Below are 9281 nucleotides of genomic sequence, written 5' to 3' on the forward strand. Positions count from 1 at the left end.
ATCCATTAGACATTAGCTGAGATATCACTGAGCACGGTCTGTTGAGTTAGAAGAAACGAAAGACAGCCTTTGTTTTTGAGTCAGATTTATTTGCACAGTCCAGTATCACATTACTTTCCCCCAGGTTTGATACAAGCCTTGTTGAAAACAGATATTGCACTCAATATTACAAACAGTGTTCAAAGTTCAACAAAGACATAATATGACAATATGACTGTAATGCACCTGTTACATCACAATGTAGTCGGTAAGTGCTGATATAGTAAAATCTAGAGTCCAATACTGTTAACACTTAATAAACTATTTTATACCTCCTTTTGTATATATATGTATATATATTTTCTTTACTTTTTGCCTTTATTAGATAGGACAGCTGAAGAGAGAAAGGAAACGTGGGGAGTAGAGAGCGGGGGAAGACATGCAGGAAAAAGTTGCGGCCGGGGGTCGAACAGGCGACCTCTGCGATGAGGACTATAGCCTCTGTATGTGGGGCGCTTAGACCTCTAGGCCACCAGCACCCAAATAAACAATTTTAAATTTGCTGAAACTCATCATGAGGAATTATATAGTTTTTCTGAGATGCTCACAGTAACTACACAAAAAGGCATTATGACAGAGACAACTTATACGTTACAAAATATAAATATACATTTTTCAATATGCTTGATTTTTACTGTTAAATAGTTACAGCCAACAGAGGCTGCTGTCTCGGCTAAACAGCCTGTTAATTATTAAATATTATTTTAAAACACGTCTTGATTTTTACAATCTATTTTTCAGGCAAAGATAAATTAATTTGGGAATAGCGCGTGATAACTCAGCATACTGACATTATCGATCCCAGAGATACTGAGACAGATAAAACATAACTTGCTAGTTATTCTGGTCAAGGTGGATGAGAGAGTCTGGTCCAGCTGGAGGTTTCTGCCTGTTACAGGAAGTTTGTCCTTGCCACTGTAACTTGCTAAATGCTGCAAAGTGCTCTGCTCATGGTGGATTAAGATGAGATCAGACTGAGTCCTGTCTGTAAGATGGGACTGGATCTTATCCTTTCTTGATGTTGGGTCTTTGATTTGTTGGGATTTAGAGCTTTATAAGTAAAGATTGGTTGATAGCTAGATGTTTGCCAACCCCTTGCTCCTCCCTCTAGTCTGATACGATAAATTAAAATCCAAAAACAAGGTGATTATGGTCGAAAAACAAAACTTGAGGATCCTCTGCTCCGTACAGTGGAGGAGGAGTATGTCATGATGACACAGTGGCCACAGCTAACATTAACGGCTAAATTCCACCAGATCCATGTTTGTCTCTGCTCCGTCATGGCTCCGGAGCTGATAGGTTTCTATTCAAGTCAACGTGTTAACTTCCACTTGATCCAGATCAGGTACGCAAGACTTTTATTTGTGCTCAATGCCGGAGCACAGCAATCAATCAGCATAGAGCAGATCCAGCAGGACAGGAAGTCAGGCACAGAAACAACATCTAAACATCCAGTTAATTTTCAGAGTAAAACTTAACCACAACAACAAAAACGCATGATGAGGCCTGGAGTCAACAGGTCAGAGGTTTTCAGAGGCCAATAAAGACATCATGGATGAGGAGAGGCTCATCGTGGAGTCGGATAATCCTTGATTCAGTAATTATCACAGGAAATTCTCGGTCACATGACTCCAGCTGTCCTGCGGTCCTGCTCCTGCTGCGTTCTGAAAATGCAGCCGGTGGGTGTTGACAGATGAGAGAGCACGGAGCCGGACCGCAATGCATCTGGTGGTAGTCCGCGTTACAGTTCATGGCTATGACCGGTCATATTTACAAACTCTCAGAGCCCATGAATCATGCTCACAAGAAATAAAAGACATTGAATTCAAAGATAATCAACTGACACATTGAAGAAATGCAGATATTGCATATTCTCAAGAGAGCCATTCTCTATGTGAGAAGAGCCCCAAATGATGATTCTTTGATCATATCGTAGCCCTCACCAATGAATACACTCACATGGTCATCTTTTATCAGTTCAAATTGCTGCACCACAGACAAAGTCCTGAACATTTCCTTCCTGCACTGTACACTGTCCGTTGCAGACATCAGGGGTTTCTTCAGGCTGTGTCTTTCGTTCCACTTTTTAAGTTCCAAATGTAGATTTCTGAACTCGATGCCCGAGTTGTTGAGGCAACGGAATGTCACCCTCAAGTAGAAGAGATAGCGGCCATCCTCAGGGATCACAATGGCACGACGTTCGGGGTCATAGTTGTTACCAAACTTGACAATCCATTTCATATCTGTTGAAATGACCTTGTGTTCTTCATACTGGGATACTGCAGGGGGAGAGAAGTACCAAAAATCAACCAAGGATTTGCTTTGCACCAAGAACATAAAAGCACACAAATGACAAAGACGACAGCCATATAAGACGGAACATAATAATCATTCAAAAGAACATTATCAGAGAACTTATGAGAGTGCCAAGTTGAGAACAGTGCAGTGTGCAGAGTTCAGACTGTATCAGAGTTTGTTCAGCTGCTGAGTGCTGAATGCAATTAAAGGGTGACTCATAAGCAATGTTAAAGTAGATGCTGGACACATTTCGGCTTGGACCAGCTCTTAGTTATGCTGCTATAGGCTTAAACTGCCGGGGGGAACTGCCACACTAGGATCCTGTCTTTCCCTCTCTCTGCCTGTCCCATTAAAGTTACTAACCTTAGAACTTTCTTGAGTCCCTGAGCTCCCTTGACCCGTAGCTTTGCTCTGACCTGCTGCTGTGTGCTACATGCCAGACTCCAGCTACTACAACTACTATTATCTGTCTCACCACTATCATCTCTCTCTCTCTCTCATCATCTCCCTCTATCCCTCTCTCCAACACGGTCTCAGCAGATGTGTGTCTAACATGAGTCTGGTCCTGCTGGAGGTTTCTGCCTGTTAAAGGAAGTTTGTCCTTGCCACTGTAACTTGCTAAATGCTGCAAAGTGCTCTGCTCATGGTGTATTAAGATGAGATCAGACTGAGTCCTGTCTGTAAGATGGGATTGGATCTCATCCTGTCCTGATGTTCGGACTTTGTTAATAATAGAACATAGAGTACGGTCTAAACCTGCTCTGTTTGGAAAGAGTCTGAGGATTGCATTTGTTGTGATTTGGTGCTATATAAATAAAGATTGATTTAAAGTCGGTCCTGAAAAATGTTCTGGCACAGTGAAGTTTATCACCGCACATTTCTTTTCCCAGTTTGACTGCCCTTAGTTATTGCTGTAATTATTCAGATTTTACTCCCGTTTGATGTTTCTCCGTGTTACTGGCGGTTAACACAGAGGCTGTGTTCCCCTTTGAGAAAGTGACATCAGAGTGCATGTTGTTTTTTCTTATCTCTCTAAATGTCACATCTTGGAATTCTCTCCGCAGACAGCTGCACTGCTGAGTCAGAACTGCTGAGCTCCGATGAGAGCCAACATCCTCCAGTAGCTCTTTCTGAGAGTTTCATCACACTTTTAATAAGAAAGTTATAGAGTTTGGAAGTTTTGGATTCAGAGTTTCCGCTTGAAGTCAGGTGTGACTCAGTGTCTTGTGTTTTTGATAGCTGCCTTGCATCATGTAGGATGAGTCTTTGAGACAGAATTGTTGGCATATGTTGTGATTTCTTCCTGCCTTGAGCAATCATCACCAATGTTGTGAAATCGCACACTTACTGAGATCAACATGCAGACTTTGGACTTCTCTTTCTGGAACAGCTGTAAAAAAAAAAATGAGGAGAAAGTGGTTTCAAAATGAGTCCAAACATGCCATCAGATACTGTACATTTTTCTCAAGAGAGAGGGAAGAGCAGCAGCTTCAAAACTCAGGTTAACTCATCAGATTTCAGGAAGCACGACGGTAATGACAGCATACCTGTAGGGCACCCCAGGACTTGTTTCTCCAGGACTTGCTTCTCCAGGACTTGCTTCTCCAGGACTTGCTTCTCACTCTAGGGAGAAAAAAAACAAACAGATTTTAATTTACACGTTTTACAGCAACAAATTAAATTGCGGAATTAGATCTTTGCTGTCCCAGCAGCCGCTGTTGCCTGGTGTCAAATGACAGCAGCTGAAACGATATCACCGTGTAAATCTGAATATCAGACGAGCCTTTTCAGAAGATAATCCCCTAATGTTTAAGACCTAGTCTAGTTTCTGTTTTTTAACAGCAATAATAATTGTCATAATAATAACAATGCTAGTTATAATTTTAAAAATGCATAATATAATTCCTTGATTTCCAAGACATTTTTTTATAAAGAGAAAAACATATTTAATGAATACTTCAAATAACAATCATGATAGTTATAATAAATGAACATAAAATAATCATTTAATTTTCATGACATTTTTTTGTAAAATACCAAATCTTGTTTTGATAAAGAGAAAATTACATTTAATTACTAATAAAAAATAAAATTAATGATGAATATAATAAAACAAACAAGGGGAGTTGTAACACTTTGAAATAATCATGTTTCCATGTCTTTAAAAATCTAATCCTCTCATTTAAGTGGTTTTAGAGACCGTCACATGTCTAAATAAAGCACTAATTCAATCCGTATTTCTATATTTTCAATACAAAAAAACAGAGTGAATGTGGCTTGCACTTCCTTCACTACCTAAGTCAGCACCCAAAAGCCGGTTCGCTCTGAGAGAGTAAACATACCACCAACCACAAACACCAAAGAGCCTGTGAGTCCGTCTGCTCTGCAAATAAACTTAAAAATCTGAATCCCAATTTTATTTACCCGACCAGCTAACAGAGTCGAGGAGGAGAACTCTGTTGCTGTAAGCCATGAGGTGGGAGAACCAGCTTGGTCGCATCCCGCTGCCTGGGAGGCTGCTCTGTGTTCAACCCCTGCCTGATACAGCTCATCCTAAGTGATAATCAGGCATGCCGAATTCACTCAAACATGCTTTTATATTAGTATTAATGACATTAATTATTACATATTTAGAGCAAATGTGATATTGTCTCTTGAAAGGTTGCAGAAGTTATTTGGGGATCTTTCGTCCAGTCTTTTGGGACATATGTAAAACCGTCCTGCCCTCCAGAGTGTCGTTATATGACAGTAATAACTCGATGTAGGACGTGACAGCTCATTGATATGTAAAAAATCTGTGCCTTCACAGCTTTGAAGAAAGGGGAAATACATTGTTTACCAAACGTGGACGCTGACTTTGACTGTGGCCGTAAAGTTTGTGTCGACAAGTTTATGACATGTGGTCATTTAGAGACAATTGCTTTAGAGGTGGTAGAGTACTGGGTCAGCTGTTCGCCTTCTCCCAAACGAGAGTCAACAAGATGTTAAAGTTTAGTTTCTAACAGCACACTTCTTTTTTACTGTGTTCATCACTTAGGATAAAAACATCAATTAAAGAGCTCTCCAACTAAAACTCTAAGAGTGTCACTGTAGGAAAAACGATAAGGAATACAGAACAAAGCAAAACCAGTCACACGAGCAAGATGCCAAAAGACTGACTCAGACAGCTTCTCCTCTAAGAGAGACACAAAACCATTCTCCAAGAGACTCAAACATCCAAGGATTAATAAAGCATTTACATTTAAACCAGAGATAATCTGGAGCTGGTTCTTAAAGAGCCTTTGTAAGAGTCAGAATGTGTAGGTATAAGTTAGTTGGAAAAATGTTTTAAATTCCTGTTTTGTGCATTTTTGAAGTAAGGAATAACACCCAGTGCACAAGGGGTTAACTTGATTGAATAGCTCCCTTAGTAGCTAATGATTGACTCACTTAGCACATGCAGTGAGTAAGTGAGACAATCATTATTCACAGTTTTTCTACCATGTGACTTTTTATTTTTTATTAAAAGTTTTTAAACTGGATCGCCTCTCATGTCATTTGCATTGGAAATCATGTTGACGTGCCCACAGCTCTTTTGTGGCTTTAGTATCAGGAGGAAACGCCACTACAGCCCTAAAGGCAATCTGCAGTGGTGGACAGTAACATAGTAAATTACTATGAGTACTGTACTTAAGTACATTTTTGGGATATCTGTACTTTACTTTAGGATTGATTTTTAGATTATTTTATTGACTTTTAAAGCACTACATGGACTTGCCCCTCTATATATCTCTGAGCTTTTATCCTCCTACAAACCTAGGCAGTCTGAGATCCTCTGGCAGTGTTCTGTTAGCTGTTCCAAGGACCTGACTGAAAACCAAAGGGGACAGGGCGTTTTCAGTCAGGGCTCCTACACTCTGGAACAGCCTGCCAGAGAAGATCAGACTTGCAGAGTCAGTCCCGTGTTTTATGTCATTACTCAAGACACATTTTTACAGGAAAGCTTTTATTCTGTGATTTTATTTAATTGTAGCTCGGATTTTAAGGGTCTATTTTATACATTTGTAGGGTTTTTAAGCTTTTATTTCATTCTATTTTTAATCGCTTCATTTTGCTTTGCACTTCTTGTTTTTATTGCCCACTGTAAATCACTTTGTTACTTGTATTGAAAAGTGCTATATAAATAAAGAATTATTATTTTTATTCTAATTATTATTCTAATTATTATTATTATTATTATTATTTACTTGAGTATTATTTTTTGGTGATACTTATTACTTTTACTCCACTACATTCAGAAGACAATTATTGTACTTTTTACTCCACTACATTTCTATCAGTGCTGTAGTTACTCACTACTTTTGCTTTGAAGTCAGCTCATGAATTTCCTTCTCTTTTCTGAAATCTGATCCTAAGACAGTAAAATATGTTTGTGTAGTTCTGTTTGTCTCAGTGGTTTAGTCGTACCTGTATATTGTATGTCTCCACGGTTGAGCGTGGCGCAAACACATATTTCACTCAGATCAGGACGATCATTTAGGGGTCGTAATGATGGATATAATTCTCCACCTGAGCACACATTTCCATATCTTCAGCCCATGTTAGAGGTTTTTGAAATGAAGAATGATACGTATCGTTTGAAATGTTCTCCCTGTTTCCCACTCTGCCCAAACAGACAAACATTCACTGTCCAACCTGAGAAAGCATGTTGAGCTATGTAACATTTGTTTTATTCCAGATGAACATTTCAAACTAAGGAGTAACTTAGTTTCTGTTTTTATTCCATGGTATGGTTTTTAGAGATTTCAAATAATGGTTTCTAAATAAACATCATGTAACAGAATGTACTCCTATGTCGTCTTTACTGCACTCATGCTTTGTTAAAAGACAGTGATTTGAGATTTTTTAAGAAGTACTTTGAATACTTCAGTATTTTTAAAAGGAAGTACTCCAGTACTTTAACTCAAGTAATAATCTGACAGAGCAACTTTCACTTGTATTGGAGTAATATTTGACATGTAGTATCTATACTTTGACTTAAGTAATGAAGCTGTGTACTTTGTCCACCACTGGCAATCTGTAACTTTTGAATGTCAGTCTGAAACACAAGATGAGAGGCAGCTGCAGAAGGCAAGGTGCAAGAAGTTAAATCATCTGGAACCACATCTGCATTTTGTCAGATTTAAATCAAGTTGATCAAGGAAAGAAGGAGTAATCCTTCAATTGGTGTGAGTAATTTGCCCTTCAGTCATACAAGTAAATCATCGTCTAATTTCAAATAGCAGTGATTTTAAAGTTAGTCAAGGCTTTCTCAATGTCAGCAGTTTGTCTTTGAAGCTCTTGTCTCACTCTCTTATCTATTAATCGGTGTTGGAGAGGAAAAACCGGCACAGCAGCATTTCTAGTTTTGAACTTCTGTACAGCTGCATGCTTCAGGGGTCGACTGGAAAAGTGAAATGTAATCACTTGAAGTTGTTTGTTCCTCTACTGTTGCACAAATTAAAACTAGTGACCATTCAGAAAAGGAAGGAAAGATGGAGATCTGAAAGAGGAACTTGTGGTACTTACCCTTTGTCCACTGGGTCCAGAGTTTCTGTAAATGTGAGCTAAAACAAAGAGCGCCCCACAGCTGAGCAGCAGCAGCAGCAGCAGAGTGAAGAGTCTGAGACGAGTTTCCTGCCTCTTCATGTCCCGGCAGTGTTGAAGGAGGATAAGCACTGCCTCTTCCCGGTTCATGTCCACACCGCAGGCCGCCTCATCTGGCAGAGAGTATCTCATCTGCTTCTGTCCCATATCTGCAGTCATATCTCTGTCAATGGCAGCTGCTGTAGTAAGCTGTTTATCAGTCACACATCTGCCGACTTATATTAACAGGGGGCAGATACTGAACGCCCACATTTTCTCTGTGGTTACATCATCAGTCCATTCATAAAAAGGAAAGGGAAAAAAGAGGAGGAGGAGCATCTTCTTTATTCAAATGATGTATGAAAGGTGGGAATAATGTGCTATTATTAGATCTTTCACTTTACTTTCCCTCTCAGGAGAGTTAATGTACTCTGACATAAACTTTATACTTTTATGTCATATCATGACTCCTCAAGGACTTTGTGGCCTTTTAAAAAGTGGCACAAATGTTTTATTCAAATGGGAGTAAATCTACTTCAGACAACAAAGTCTTTTTGAAGAAGTAAAAGTTAAAGGTACAGGCTGTGAAGTGTTTCTCTGATGGATGTTTCTACAGGCTGCTTCTGTGCTGAGACTTAATCTCGCATGATATTAGCAGACAAACTTCAATAGGAAAAGTCTTACTGCTCTTTATCAGCACAGACTTTGTCTTCTTTGTTTGCTGTAAACATTTTGGTGTTTGGGGCCAGAAGGCGTCATCCAGGTGACATAGAGAAAGAAAAACAAAACACTTGGTTGATTAGTAAAGGATATAAATAAATGTGATGACAAGTTAAACCAGTTTTAACTCCTGTTCAACACTGGCCTTCTGTTTTGTTTTTATAAGTTATGTTTTGGGTTTTAAATTTTCTATTACATTCCTTTTTACGTAACTTTTTTTTGGTGACAATCTTATTACATTATGTTTTACTTTACATTTTTTTACATTCCATTTTCCAAGTTTTCTTTCAACATTTCAACATTTTCCTTTTTTTGCATTCCTTTTATCGTATTTTTTTTTACATTACCTTTTTTTCTACGTATTTTTTTTAGGTTACGTTGTTTTTTATGTACGTGTTTTGACAGGTTTTTGTATGTTTCTAATGTGTTTTTAACATTACGTTTTATTTTTTTTAAAGATGTTTTTTAGTTTTATATATTTGTGTTTTACATCCAAAAGGATTAAATGTAGTTGTTTGTATGATCTGCCTTTCTTTCCGTTGCTTAGTGCTCCTCGAACGGCTGCTTGTTGCAGCAGCTCTCTCTTCGTTGTTCTTTTATCGATTCTTTTTTCAGATCTG

The 9281-nt window shown here is 38.6% G+C and overlaps 1 protein-coding gene across 1 annotated transcript; it reads right to left on the bottom strand.

Annotated features, from left to right (window-relative positions):
* Positions 1 to 1874: 1874 nt before the first annotated feature.
* LOC117831433 lies at positions 1875 to 8651 on the bottom strand. The gene is made up of 5 exons (XM_034710128.1): positions 8626 to 8651; positions 7885 to 8219; positions 3885 to 3960; positions 3686 to 3727; positions 1875 to 2318 (listed from the first exon to the last, which is right to left on the bottom strand). Exons 2-5 carry the CDS (start codon positions 8119 to 8121, stop codon positions 1930 to 1932), a joined length of 744 nt encoding a protein of 247 aa, XP_034566019.1. The 5' UTR covers positions 8122 to 8219; positions 8626 to 8651; the 3' UTR covers positions 1875 to 1929.
* Between the last annotated feature and the right edge of the window lie 630 nt (positions 8652 to 9281).

This window comes from Notolabrus celidotus, chromosome 19 (assembly GCF_009762535.1).
Source record: "Notolabrus celidotus isolate fNotCel1 chromosome 19, fNotCel1.pri, whole genome shotgun sequence".
Classification (NCBI taxonomy): domain Eukaryota; kingdom Metazoa; phylum Chordata; class Actinopteri; order Labriformes; family Labridae; genus Notolabrus; species Notolabrus celidotus.

Bases quoted from the DNA above. Each gene is read 5' to 3' on its own strand.
- LOC117831433 (XM_034710128.1), bottom strand. From the start codon at position 8,121: ATGACTGCAGATATGGGACAGAAGCAGATGAGATACTCTCTGCCAGAT. The intron at 3,728-3,884 runs GTATGCTGTCAT...TTTTTTTTACAG, and splicing joins AGTCCTGGGGTGCCCTACAG to CTGTTCCAGAAAGAGAAGTC. The intron at 2,319-3,685 runs GTAAGTGTGCGA...CTCCCCCTGCAG, and splicing joins AAGTCTGCATGTTGATCTCA to TATCCCAGTATGAAGAACAC.